The sequence below is a fragment of the Carcharodon carcharias genome, chromosome 12 (genome assembly GCF_017639515.1).
Source record: "Carcharodon carcharias isolate sCarCar2 chromosome 12, sCarCar2.pri, whole genome shotgun sequence".
Taxonomy (NCBI): domain Eukaryota; kingdom Metazoa; phylum Chordata; class Chondrichthyes; order Lamniformes; family Lamnidae; genus Carcharodon; species Carcharodon carcharias.
The window spans coordinates 77,173,662-77,188,578 of NC_054478.1; the positions used below are offsets into that span (position 1 = coordinate 77,173,662).

The 14,917-nt window shown below is 41.7% G+C and overlaps 1 protein-coding gene across 13 annotated transcripts in view; it reads right to left on the minus strand.

The window, feature by feature from the left end:
* Positions 1-14,917, minus strand: part of myo3b (myosin IIIB) — a 661,003-nt gene that overhangs the window by 127,238 nt on the left and 518,848 nt on the right. For 12 of the 13 annotated variants that reach the window (XR_005944587.1, XM_041201000.1, XM_041200999.1 and 9 more), the window contains one exon: positions 4,253-4,373. Coding sequence is in view for 12 of the 13 variants with exons in the window: in XM_041201000.1 (XP_041056934.1) it covers positions 4,253-4,373 (121 nt within the window). In the remaining variant the exon portion in view is untranslated. Of the gene's footprint in view, positions 1-4,252; positions 4,374-9,493; positions 10,106-14,917 lie in introns of those variants that run through there. The other variant, XM_041201009.1, reaches the window with a different exon arrangement.

The window sequence follows — 14,917 nt, forward strand, 5'->3', positions numbered from 1 at the left end:
CCTCATACCCTCCTGCCAACTTATGTGCCTCCACCCGCCCCAATGGCCCCTCGCACCCTCTATGCCAGCCTATGCCCTCCACCCACCCACAATTCCAATCTATGGCACTTTCATTCCCATGCACCCAGTATGCAATCTGTACAGAACCAATGAACCCTATAGTAAAAATGGCATGTGTGGAAAAACTTTAATAATATAATTCATTCATAACTTTCTTCCAAAAAACTGCTTTTACTGCAGCCCTATAAATGTGTCAATCATCTAGACCTTTAAAGTATCAATAGCAGGAATTACAAAAACTTGACACCCCGATCTTGTGTAAATAAACATTGTATAATTGACAAAACAGGTCTAAGAGAAAGAGCTGTCAATCAATAATGTTTCCCTTGTACACTTATGTTTCAACAGAATAATGGATGTGTGTGAGGCCAGATATCTACCCTTCTGTTAAAACAGCTGTGCCCAAGGGAAAATATTGCTTGATTGACAGCTTTTTCTTTTAGATCTATTTTGCCAATTGTACAATATTTAGTTATACAAAATAAAGAGGTGTCAAGCACTTGTAGTTTCTGCTATTGATACTTTAAAAGTCTGGATGATTGACACTTTTAGCTTTTATGGGGCTGTAGTAAAAGCAGTTTTTAAAAGAAAGTTATCAATGAATGAATTTTTAATGCTTTTTTCCCACACATCTTACTGTTACCAAAGGGTTTATTGCTTCATTCATTGATTGGGTGAATAGACATGGAAATACCATAGGTTAGCATGGAATGTATGAGCAGCCACTGGGGTGGGGGGTGGGGGGCATAGGTTGGCAGTGGGAGAGCCATGGATAAGCCCTTTTGAACTTACCTTTCAAAAGTTACCCCATCCAAACTATGGATCCCAGTCTTCAGAGAGGCTGTGAACCACAAGTCCTTGAAAAGCTGGCCTGACCCCATGAAAATTGCAGGAGGCTAGGAGGTGCCTATCCCTGCAATGGAGTCTGTCAGGTCAGAGTGCAGGGTGTGGGCTCACAACCTGCACCAGTCCACACCTTATCCCATGCTGACAAAAACTGGGGGCTTCGGCAATGGGGCCAGGAATCCTGGCCACAATTTTTAAAGGTCTGCGGAGTCTCCTCAACTCTGTGAAAACCCAGCCCTCCATTTCAGAGTTCTAATGAGAGTGAATGTGTAGGATGCATTGGCAAGAAACTAATGTAATATCCATTTTCAAAAAAGAGAAACAGAAGTAAGCTGGGTAATTGCAGACAGAAGCTTAACATCTATGTAGGGAAAATTCTGCCATCTTTAATTAAAGTTGAAATGCCTAATTATCTAGATGCTGGGAAAATAATTTGAAGCAACCGCCACAAAATTCAGGAATGAATAATATGCCTGACTAATTTTCTTCTCCGCCGATGTTGCCAGACCTGCTGAGTTTGTCCAGGTAATTCTGTTTTTGTTTTGGATTTCCAGCATCCGCAGTTTTTTGTTTTTAAACCTGATAGAATGGTTTGAGAAGGTGATATATATGGTGGATGTGGGGAATATAGTAGACGTGATGTACATGAAAGCCTTAAAGGTATCACACAGCAGAGACTGTTGGAGAAGACTAATGGAGCTTGAATTCAGTGAAACTGTAGCAAATTGGAATGAAATCTTGTTCCAAAGAAGAATGCAATGAGCAGGGGCAGAATTTTCTGCCTGCCAGGCGGGTGGGCCCGACCCAATCTCCGGCGGATGGGGAGCCGATCCCTCCGGAGAAGCGGGCCCTGCCGCCATTTTACGTGGGCGGGCCAATTAAGGCCCACCCAGTGTGACATCTGGCGGAAACGCTATGCACTTCCTGTGCGGGCTGGGGGGATTCCCCAAAAGTGAGAGTGCGCGCATGCGCACGAAAGAGCGCACATCTCCCTGAGGCATCGCTTACACTTCTAAAAATATGAAAATTAGAAAAAAAAAATCCCTAACATGTTCCCCCTTATGTGACAATGAGATGGGACATGTTCATAATTTACAATATAAGTTTATTAAACTATTTAAATCCCTACATGAAACCTCATCCCGACGGTGGATGAGGTTTCATGTTTTTTCTATTGCCTGCTGGGGCTCCTGGCCTGCCTGCCAACCTTAAGGTTGGACGGGCAGGTCCTTTAATTATTTCAATGGCCTCAATTGGCCATTGACAGGTCGGCGGGCGCACAGCTGATTTGGCTGTGCACCTGCTTTCCTGAAAATTTAAATGGGGCTAGATGACGTCGGAGGGTCCCCCGACGTCATCCTCCTTCATTTTATGCGTCGGTGAGTGGGCCCTGCCCCCTGCTCACCAACGGCAAAATTCTGCCCTAGGAGTTTCTCAGAGTGGATGGAGGTGGTTAGTAGTGTCTCTCAGGGACCTGTTCAGGAACATCTTCTGTTCATTGTGTATCTCAATGATTTGAATATAGGGTAAATGGAGTTGGGTCTAAATTTGCAGAGAATACTAAAATAGGAGGCATAGCAAACTAATTCTAAGCTCCAAAGGAAGTTACAAGGGTGTATTGATAAGATTGTGGAATGGGCAATAAAGTGACAGACGGAATTCAGTATCAATAAATGTAATGCGGTACATTTTGATTTATAAAATTAATAATACTTTGAGTGGGTGAAAGCTGGGTAATGTGGATCAGCAGAGAGATTTGTGGTTCAAGTTCACTAGCCTTTAAAAGCAGATCTCAAGTGGAAAAGGTCATTATAAAGTCTAATGGAATAACTGGGTTTTATGGAAAGAAGTATAAAATATAAAAGTTGAGATGTATGATGAAGTTATATAAAACCTTAGTAAGATTACAGTTGTGAGTGCTGTATGCAGCTCAGGGATCCACAGTATAAGAAGATTTCAAGCAATAAAGAGGGTATAGTGCAGATTTATTAGGTTCCTGCCTGGTATAAAATATAAAAGTTGGGCTGGTTTTTGTTAGAATAGAGGAAATTAAGGGATGATTTGACAAAGGTGTTTAAATTTGAAGGGATGGAATAGAAGGTGGTGAATTGAAATGGCCAGCGGTAACTGCTGTACGGAACACCTGCGCTTAGTTTGCAAACATGACCCCAGCTTTCCTGTCACTTGCTATTTCAATTCACCATCTTGCTCACATGCCCATATTTCTGTCCTTGATCCAGTGAAGCCCAACGCAAACTGATTGAACAGCACCTCATCTTCCAGTTAGGCACTTTACAGCCTTCTGGACTTAACATTGAGTTCAACAACTTCAGACCATGAACTCCCTCCTCCATTTTGATATAATTTTTCCCCAACCCCCTCCCACCACAAGGCCTGTCTGTAATGTGTTATGTTTTGCTTTCAGAGAGCACTGATTCTTGTTCTGCTATTAACACATTCTGCTAAATGACCTTTATGCCACTATTAGTACCTGCTTTAGTCTTTAACACTATCATTACCATTCCCTTTGTCATGGATACAAGACATTTTTGTCAAGTTTTTCCTGAGCTTCAATAGTACAAAACCCGTTACATTTCTATCTTGATTCAGCTTTGAAGAAGAATCTTACAGACTTGAAATGTTAACTCTGTTTCTCTCTCCACAGATGCTGCCAGACCTGAAATCTTCCAGCATTTTCTGTTTTTATTTCAGATTTCCAGCATCCACAGTATTTTGCTTTTATCTTACTCTTTGGAATCTCCTTCCAAAATGCATCGATCTTGTAATCTATTCAAAACCTAACTTTATGACCAATTTTCCAATCACTCTTGTTAATCTCTCCTGCTATAGTCACCATCCATGTCCCTTTGTATTTTAGGCACCTTGAAACCTTTTTATGTTAAGGATATTAGATAAATGCACGTTATTGTATGAGACTGATTTCTGAACTTAGACAGTTGAGCTATAAGGAAAGGTGAACTTATCTGAGACTTACTCTCTTGAGGAGGGTGGCATCTCTTAGTGTTTCTGATATATAGCAATAAATGGTTGACTTTGTGGAATGCTAACTAGCATACATTATGGATAGGGTTAATAGTTGGTTCATATGAAATCTCACTTCTGTAGCAGGCACGAGTAATAATTATTGCAAAAAAAACCTGGCTTGCAAAGATTTCTGAAAACGGAATTATTTCTGGCTAAACCAATTTAAGCATCATTACTTAGTATTTTCAGGGGACGAACTTTGCATGGGACACAACATTTTCATAAAAGTAGTTCATAAAACACAGCAGCCACATGATTTGTGCCATGTTAAACATGCTTGGAAATAACACCAATAACTCACCTTATTTGTTCATAATCATTGCTGGATCTACATTCTGTGGTCTGGAACTCTTGCCCTGTTGCCAATATATAACTTTCTTTCATTGTTTTATATTGTTTGCGAGCTAGATAGCCCCTGATACCTGTAAAAGATCATGCATAAAAAATTAAAACTCATTTTTAGGACCATATGTTTAGTAAGATAATGTAGTTTAAAGGCCTGGCATATACAGGGTTAATGTGGGACTGCATATAGTATTTCCCACACAGTGATGTAAGGCACGTGACCCAGACCTAGGGTCAGTGTGATGTTGGCCAGAGATGTGTTAAGACCTAGGCCTGGAGATAGCTGCTTGCCTGTACCCTTTACTACAGATACGTATATTGTTACAAGTAGTTAATAAAGAATAGCTGTTAACCTACTGAAGACTTGTCTAAGAGACATTGTTCTGTAACCAACAGCCTCCCAACATGTTGGCAGAAAGGGATCAAAAGCCCTCAACCTCGCTAAAATGCTGAAAGACTTGAAAAAATAAAAACTTCAACAGAAATTCTGACCTGAGAGAAGCTTCCAACAGAAGCTGAAGATGCTGAGAAAATTCACCAGAAAATGCTCAGGAGAAAAGAGCCTGGAAGCTGAAGACAGAGATTTTTACTGCAGCAGAAGATTCCATTGGAAGTCCAGCTTCAGAACAGAGTCCACAGAGCCTGCAAGGGTGAACTAAATCTTTTAAAGCTAGTCCTGAGAACTCTTTCACTAATTAAGCGTCAGAAGTGCCATTTGAACGAAGCCCATTGCTAAAAACTGATTTGCCAGTCAGAGCCTCAAACATTACGAACTTGTAAGATAAAAATAAAATAATTAACTAAATCTCTCAGGAATGTCGTGACTGTCCTCTGGGAAAACAGCAAGCTCACAGTCCAGTTTATCAGATCACAAAGACACAGGGACAATCCAAGCCAGGGAAAGCAATTCCTGAACTTCTCTGCAAAGTGGCCTTGCCAGTCCCAGTGCTGCAGTGCAAAGCGTCCCCACATGAGAGATCAGTGTCCTGCAAGTATAGCCCAATGCTTCCACTACAACAGGGTTGGACACTATGGCTAACTGTGCAAGTCAGAAAGACACAGAAACCCCAGATGTAATTAGCAAAGTTGAGACCGAAAAACTGGCAGACACAGAACCATGCTTCTTGGGTGAGATCAAGGATTGTGATTCTTCATTTTGAAATGCTGACATCCTTATAAATGGTCATCTAACAAATTTTAAATTTGATTCAAGCGCTAGTCAAGTCAAGGAACCATGGTTCAAAGACCTCTAGCTTGGAACAGCGAGAACTCCACATTATGGGGCAGGTGGAATCCAACTCCCAGTCATTGGCATGATCCTGGAACATCTAATGTATGGCGGCAAACAGACCTTTGAGCTGATGTAAGTCATCTGTAACCAGTCTTTCCCTCTCCGGAGCTGGGATGCCTGTGTAGCCTTAGATCTCCTCCAGATAGCAGAGGATGTCAAGACCACCCTGTCATTAGCCAACTGCAACTGCATAGTCCTGAGTACCCAAACACTAAAGAGTATTCAGACTCAGACTTCAACTTTGAACTTTCTTCTCTCTTTGCGGAGCAGGTTGGTTCATTCTCATTGCAGGCCCCAGAAAACCCAAACTGGTCAGACCAGCCTATCATCCATGAGATAACCATGATGCCTCCAGTGGAAATGGTACAACACAGTGATCAGCAGTCGCAGAAGTACAACACAGTGATCAGCAGTCCAAGAAGCTTCTACCTCCAACTATGACAATGGTACAGCTGGTGGGCATAGCAACTGTGCACATACAGCAGTTCCAAGCCAGCATGCCATGGCCACAAGAGATGCTGGAACCTGGCAGCAGTCTCCCACCATCGACAACAACAACTAGAGGTGAGCGTACCACCAATCCTTTTTCTTGCTACAGGAACGCTCTTCCTCAGCCAAAGAAGGCATTGAGACGGCCTACACAGAGAAAGAGAGAGAAATGCTGAGGAGCAGAATAAAATGTTCATCCACCCAGCAAGAAATGATTCAGAGTAGCAGCAACCACTGATCAACGCAACTGATGAACTGACCAACTGTGGTTCAATGTGAAGCATTGGAAGAAAACATCCAAATGCCAGTTCAACCCCCAAGAACCAGAACCAGCAAAGCCAACCGTTCTTCTGATAGAATGATGAAGAAGATATAGAGGGGTTTTAAGGCCTCAGGCCTGAGCCCGTAAATTCAAGAACTGGAAAGGGGGAGATGGGGTAGTGATAATACTGTAGTAGTGGTAATGTAGTAACAGTAATAGTGTGTAACAACAATGTAAATGTATGAGACTGATAACAATTTAAGACTTGAGGTAGACTGGTGTAACTTCATATACGTTGGATAAAGACTTGGGGGAGGTGTAGTATAAGGGTCTGACATATACACGGTTAATGTAGGACTGAGTACAGAACCACCTGCACAGTGAATTAAGAAGACACATGACCCAGGCCTAGGGTCAGTGTGGTGTTGAGCAACACGTGTAAAGATCTAGGCTGGGATTTTCTGTGCCCGTCGGCGTTGGGCGTATTTGCTGGCATAAGCAGACAATATGACGCTATTGGTTTCATGATGATGTGAAACCAGTTTGCGATTGTCCGCTCAGCCCACCAATGGCGTGCTGCGTTTCCCGCCATCGGAAGTTGGGAACCTCATTGTAATACATCAGCATATCATTATTAGGCCAGCCTGCCGGACTCACACCCACCCCACCCGCCCCCCCCCCCCCCCCCCCCCCCCCTACACCCCCACCGGATCATCAGCCCACGTCGGCGAGAAAACACGCTGACGTGTTTCACAAAAGCACATAAGTGACGTGCACCTGGCGGGCTGCACTTCTCTCGGGACTTCAAGCTTTGCTTGCCTACCTTGCTACAGTCAGCACTTGCAGTCATCAGCAGCAGGCTTCACAGACAGCACCACATCACTTTTAGGGGCCTCTACCTACCAGATCAGCCATATGTGGGTGGCTGCACAGATGAGATCATTCATCCTTTATCTGCATTGGATGGTCAACCTCTTTTGTGCAGAACTGGCACCGACCACTGCTGCCACCGCCTGTCATGCTGGATTGGTGATGCCGCTGCCCATCCTGCAGCCAGACCTGGGGGTAGAGGACATCACGGTGGGTTTCCACGACATCCAAATGGCATTCCAGTGATGTGTCGTTAAACCTTGGGGCTGCAGCCATTTTGCCTTTCGTGGACATCTTCCCTGCAGTAGTCATAGGCTGGAAGCACTGAGATGTATGCACGCGGTTAGACTTTAAATATGGTGCCTGGCATGCTAAAGCAGCGAGGTGATGGTGTGATGGGCAAATGAGAGCCCGCGTCCATCATGGAAATGGCGTGTTTCCTGGGAATGCATAAGTAATGAGGCAGGTTTGGGACGATACGGCGTGAAAACCTGTCATCGTGGCTGGTGGGCAAAACGTTGTTTTATCTGCCCGCTACCATACTTAAGAGCAAATCTGGGATGATTCCGCTCCGAGTCATGGAGAGAGCTGCATGCCTGTATCTTTTATGGTATATATGTGTATTGTTAGTTCCAAGTAGTGAATAAAGATTTGTTGTTAACCTACTGAAGACTACAAAGGCTTCTTTAAGGGACACCATTCTGTAACCAACACATTCCCAACAGATGACAGGCTGGAGTTTATATCTGCAAATCAGGCAGGCCTTCACCCACTATGACACTAGGTTGGCCATATGACATCATGCCGGTCTCCAAAATTACGAAGGGCAAGTGAGCATGGAAATCGGCAGCCCATCTGCTATTTTGAAATTACTAACTAACGTAATTGAGCTTGTTAACAGCCCAATCACCTGAAACTTTTCGTCGGTGGCTGCAATTTACAGGCATTAGCCATGAAAAAGTTTGGGGGTATTTTACAGCAACCATCATGAGGCAGAATAAGAAGAAAATGCCTGCCACCAACACAATGGCTGAATACAGTAGCAGATTCTGCTGGGGAAGGGGGACAGCATCTGCATGTTTCTTAATCTAATTTTTGAGCTTTTCTGAGCATTCAATAAAAAGCAAAGAGACATTCTGAGAGCAAGAGGCCTTATAACCATGACCGACAGCCCGTTCATATTGGCACAAACGTGTAATTATGATATTACAGATTTTAAGGACAACTGTTTTAAAGGCATATTTCTGTTTTCAAGCGTTTACATTGAGTTTAAAAGCATTTTTCAAAATGGAAGTATGGACAGAGAATACGGCACCTTCCAGTGTTTATTCAAATCTTGTCAGACTCACATCTCTATAGCTGGCTATGAAGAGTCTTTAAAAATGCAAAGACACTCCAGGGATCTCCATTCAATTCTAAAAGGTGTGAATAACCTTTTCACTTCTGCGGGAAGAGGTGACAGGAAGAAACTTCAAAGGACCTCAAGATGGTTAACTTCTTTGCTTCTGGAACAACGTTTTATCAAAATTAACATACCGGCCATTTTGTTTTGGTTATGATAAAGACAGAATGAGAACAGCCATTTTGTGTGCATAGCCCCCAGGGAGAAGTCTGAGAAACATCATCAGAGAGGGTTCTTGGCCAAGGGAGAACAAAGTATTAAGAAATCAACTGCTATTCTGCTGAAAGAGTCCAATCAATCTGCAAGTGCCAAAACCATAGAATTAGTGAGGGATAGGAAACCTCTCTCTCCCAAAAACCTGTGATCTGCTGAGTCCACCTGAAAAGGCAAACCTCTAAATAGTCGACTGCAGAAGCCATCACAGCTGCTAAACCAAACCTCGGTTTTAAACCCTTCACTTCAGAAAGAAGGAATTCAAGCAATTGGCCTATAATGATATCTCCCAGAGACTGATTTGAAATTTCATCTTTAACTTTATTTTATCCTTTATTTGCATTTTAATCTTTGTAACTGTATTTTAGTTCGTAACTTTATCACTTATACTTAAATAACTTGCAGCAGTCACATTGTAATAAAATAACTTTTAATTTGTTTAAGACTAAAGCTTGTCTGCAGGGTTATTTTTAAATTAAGCCACTCATAAATTAAAAAGAGGCTACACACACACACACACACACACACACACACACATACTTAGCTCATAGACCTCTTCAAGGAAATGCCTTTTACATGGTCATGGCATTACCTTTCTCCAAATGATGTCACTGCCTACAGTCCTGATTGGATGCGGAGCTCCCCTTTGCACTTGTAATTGCCCTCCTTCCTGCCAGATGGCCACTAACTGGTCATCCAATGTTTGATTCAACAAGCTGAGATGGCGGGTGATGAAGCAAGTGGATCATTCAGTTTCCATTCCACTTCCCTGACGAAAACGTAAAATCCAGCCCGTGATCATTGCAGTGTATTTTGAAATCAGCTCACAAAATATTGTCAGTAATCACTTGAAATACAATTTCTCTGTTGGTTATTTACATAAATGGGCACATTCAAGATGTAACCAATTTCAAATATGGGCAGAGGTTGCTTATACTAAATCCATCAAATATGTCCACCAGAGCACTCTAAGGAGGAAAAGGCTATATCAGACAGACAGGTCAGGATGTCCAAGTGGTAATCTGGGTAATCTGTGCCCAAACATCTGTGGGAATATATAGCTAATCTCACTTTGTCAGACACCATTGGTGGAATCTCCTCTTCCCAATGATGAATGTACCAACAGACCTCCAGGTGTCATCACAATGAGACTTGAAAACCTCTCTAGTCCTTTTGCAGGAAGATTCTTCAGAAGTTTTCCAATCACAGCATATCATTTTTTGGATGATTTGGTATGAGAAAAGGCATTCCAGAGTAATTGGGGATGCCTGTTCAGCCACATCTGAAAAAAATACCACCAACTATTTCAGTGAGACATGGTAAACCACCTGGGAATGACTCCAATAACCTTTTTAGAGTTTGGATCAGCAGAGTGGGAAATGCCAAGCTTTTTCACCTGTTACAAGGACCACTATGCAGCACAGAACTTGCACACGTGCAGGGACAATAATAGTTGCTAGTTCTAGCCTAGACGATGGTATTGTAGATCGCCCTGGTAATTATACTTAAGATTAGTATCCTAATGCATTAAATTTAACTTACCTAGGATGTTGCTCCATATACCAGTCAAAACAATTCTTTCCACATTGTCATCTCCTATTCTACTTGTTTACAACAGCAAACTGGAAGATGCAATAAAAGGTTTCACTGTATAACCAGCCACAGCAAACCCTGCCATGAACATGAACATCCCTACAGTAGTTTCATTAATGTTTAGACTAGATGTAGAAAAAAATATTTGATAATATTACATTAAAGTTGACATGAAAAAAGAAAAGAGATTGGTGCAAACTGAGAGAACTGCCAGATCAAGTTGCTCTGTATGTAGAAGATTTTAATGTTGAAAAGGAATATTAATGATCAAGGTTTTGCACTTACAATTTTCTCATTTTTGAAGCTGCAATGACATGATACTGAAAGTTACAAAGCAAGATGTTGTTGATTTTCATGCAGAATTCATAAACATTTTTGCCTTTGCTTTGTTCACCAACTTTTAATCAAACATGACCTAGAAATTCCATTCCATTTATGCTGTAATTTTAGTGTAAAATAACTTTATTGGCAACCATTAATGCTGGTTCCCTGCCCCAAAATCCATCTCCCCAAATTAACTTGTGCTTTTTGGCCCTTCCCACGATCTGCCCATGAAGTCCTGAGTGAGCTCATTTACATCTATCATAAGTCTGCTTTTACACATGTAATGCACTAGGGGCAAGTTAGAATGTGAAATAAAAAGTGCAGCTGTTGCCAGAATCAGCCAAGAAAATCGGAAGTGAGGAGTTTGTGAGCCTGAAAAGTGTGGAGAGTTTCAATACTGATTTCTGCAACTGGGAATAACTTTTGGCGGTTGTTTTTTTAGCATTCTGAGCAGACCTGGACTTGCTTCAGACTGCTTCTTTAATTGTAAGACCATCAGAGGGTTTGGGTCCCATGGCCACCACCTCCACTAACCACAGTGGGGGCTTCCCAGGTATGGTATTCCCTATGGGTATACCCTTGTACGCCAAATCATGGAGGAGGAGGAGCAGAAGAGCATGGAACAAATGAGAATCAGGCAGCGTTTAAGGAATAAGGACCCCGCTAGATATTACTTCCTCTCATAAAATACACAGATAATACATGTCATGAGGACTTACTGAAGAGCTGTGTATAAGCAGAATGAGCTTCATTAAAGGGGTATTGGGGTGATCTGTCTCAAACAGTAGGAGGATTTACAGAGATAGTCACTTGCATGCACTGCTCTCTCTGTGACCATGAACATGACTACACCCAATATTTGTACAAGGTGTAATTCCAGGCTGTCACGGGGAAATTCATGTATTATCAGCCAGGGGGGTGGTATGGACATCTGTTTGTCAGGAGACAAACACACTTCAAATGAGATCTGGGGAATTTATGACCATTCGCATCACAGAATGGCAGCTGAATAAAAGAGCCATCCAGGGTTGTGGGTTACAGGTTTCCCAAGATCCAAAGTACAATCAGTTGCATCCACAATGCTTTGTGAGCTCCGAGAGAAATCCCCTCAAAATTCTCAACAGAAAGGGTTTCCATCCCTGGATGCACAGATTGCATGTACAACATGCGAAGGATCCTGCATGTCAAAGTGAGATATGATGCAAATTACCATTAGGTATTGATATTTCAAAATTCAGTCCTCCTTGACCTCATTACGTCACTCAGTGGCTTATGAGTGACAAAATCTACCACCTGTTCCCATGGACAATGACTCCATAAGAGTGAGCTGACCAGCTGTTGTCTAAAATCATTGGAAATATGAAAGAATAAAGTTGCTTTAAAAACACACATTGACCAGCATTGATCTCAGGAAATCTGGGCCTCTGCAGACAGTTGGTTGTGGAATGGACAGAAGAGGAGTGCTACAGTGAAGCACATTCTTTATAATAGTTATTATGCAGAGGACGACTGCATCCTCCCTGAACAGCTAGTCTAATAGCATCTATCAGATCCTGAAAGCCCTGGGAAACAGAAGCGTGCATCGCCATTATCGTTGCCTGGAAGCCGATGTCTCTACTGCCATTGGTGATTCAGTCTATAACTTCTACGGAGGTGCAGGCACTTTTCCCTGGCTGCTTCTTAGGAGGGGCCTGCTACAAACTGCAATAAAACTGTGATATGTTCTATTGATGTCTGCAATGAAGGGGATTTTTCCTTTAGGTTGCCATAAATGAGAGGCATAGACTCAAGAATCCCATCTGTCAATTGCCATACAACCTTAAAGACAGAGTTCAGAGCCTGCAGATAGGTATGCACCTTGAATACCCATTTTTACAGCTTAGAACAAATAGATTTCTGGGACTCATAATTCTAAAGCCATGAACAGCTTTCTCCTCAGCTTCCTTTTGAAAGATGACTCATCTTCACCCACTCCCAAATTCTACAGTTGCCTTGTGCTCTGTGAATTATTTGCTATCCTCACTAAGACTATATAACTCCTGCCAGGCTAAAGTATCTGAGCTGGTGCATGGGAGTGAAAAAAGAAATGAAGAAGGGGGTGAGTTTAAGTGATTTGTGATAGAGGGACATGGACCAGGAGTCTCTTCACCATTTGCTACACCTTCTTCATCATTTAATTTCCTTGTTTTTGTCATCAGTTTGTCTCTGATCCTCCTCACCTTTCTCCCTTTTTGTCCTTGCTTGCTGTAGTGGATCTACAAGCAAGGACAGTACAATCTAGGAGTGGATGAGCATTACTTTTTGGGAGTTAGGATTATAATAAATAGGTGAAAGCTTATGACTGGGTGGTTCTTCACTGGGATACCACAGTGACAGTGTAGGTGTTTAGCTACTAACCTGTCATTGGAACTGTGGCCCCCAACATCATCATCTCCAGTCTCTCCATCAGCTCCACAGCCATGCAAGTGGTGAATTGCTTCAGGTTAGGGATGACCCTCTAGTAGCCTGTCTCTTACAACCATGATGCAACTAGAGTAAGTTAGGTGAAGACTGGCAATTGAGGAGTTTATGCAAAGGGAGAGCTGTAGTGAGAGGTGTAGTGCTATCATCCTGGTTAAATGGAGAGAAGAGCTTTTAGGGTTGTGCATGCATGTAAATGATATTAGGGCAGAGAGGTACCCAAACTATAAAATCTTGATTTAGTGAGCAACCGCAACCCCCCCTGTCGCCATCCCGCGCCACCCCTCCCATTTTAGAATATTGCCACAGATACCCAAGATTGTTTCTTCTATTATATTTCATCCAGTAGTGTTTGCAGATTGGACTCAGTGAAACTGTGGCACCTTCTCAGCCTCTATGTTGCGTCATGCCATCCCTCTCTCTCTGCCCAGTTTTTGTGTGTTAGATATTCTTTTAACATGGCACAAAAGCAGACATGCAAAATGCAGTCGAGCTAGCTGAAAGCTGCCCTGAGCCAAGCACTGTCCCTTACTGACCTGCTGTTCCCCAGACTGCTGCTATGATTTTCAACAGAACTGACAATAAAAGGCAGCACTCTAATTTCCATCCATTCCAGCATATTACTCCCGTTTTATGAGTTTTTCCACAAATCACTATATGCAAATAAGACGATCCACAAAAATATGATGTAAACATATCTCCAGGCCATCGGTAGGTGCAACTCATTTTCTATTTGAGTAAGAACAGTACAACTCAGTGTATGCAATTCTTAGGCTAATGACTTCATTTAAAATTATGTATTAACTCAATTTGAACTTGCCTACTCCTCAAAGTAAAATGGAATAAACAAGAAATCTATTCCAAATAGATCTGATCTAAGGAGAGTTTTGTTGCCATTTTAAACAGCAAAAGTTGTTTAAAAAACATTTTAGTGCAGTATCTGTACAGAATTCAAATTATTTAAATGTAACTTCTGTTAGTGTTCTGTTGGAAGACAGATGAAAGTAAGTGCAAGTTTGTTGAACATTTGGGGGTTGAAACTTATAAAGATAAATGTAGTTCCATTCTGTTTCTTTACTTTGTTATTTCTTTATTTCCCATGTAATTACTGTGCCAGTTTTTTTTAAACTGTGGTCAGGGAGCAGCCTTCCAACGGAATTATCAATGCATAATTACATAATTATCTTACAGTTTTTAGTGATAAATGGTAATTCAGACAGCTGAAATAAGCAGTGTTTGTGACTAGAGCAGCAGGAGAACTAAAAAATATTCACTGTAAAATCGGTGAGAAATATGATGAATAAAACAAATTCATTATTTTACATCCAATTTTTATGATTAATTTGTACTTGCGAACTCCCACTAAATGCCCACATTTAAATTGTGTGACTTTTTTTTCAACAAAAGCTCTAATTACAATTAGGATTAAAGGCTCCCATCCCTGCTCCACTGTGAAGGTAAGAGATTCAATAAATCCAGAATAAGTACGAGATTTGCATCTCCTGTCATTTTCTGTGGCCACAAAAACTCAGCACATGTGTGGACTGGTAATCTAATATTGTCCAGGGTATGAACTAATTCAGTACAGCAGTAAGCATAAACATAAGGAAATTGTATTTAAAATAAAGGTAATCCATATTTTTGAATGTTGATCTTATGCAGGGCTGTAATGCAAGAATAGTTTTAGATTTGTTTAATCTCCCTTGTAAAAGTGCAA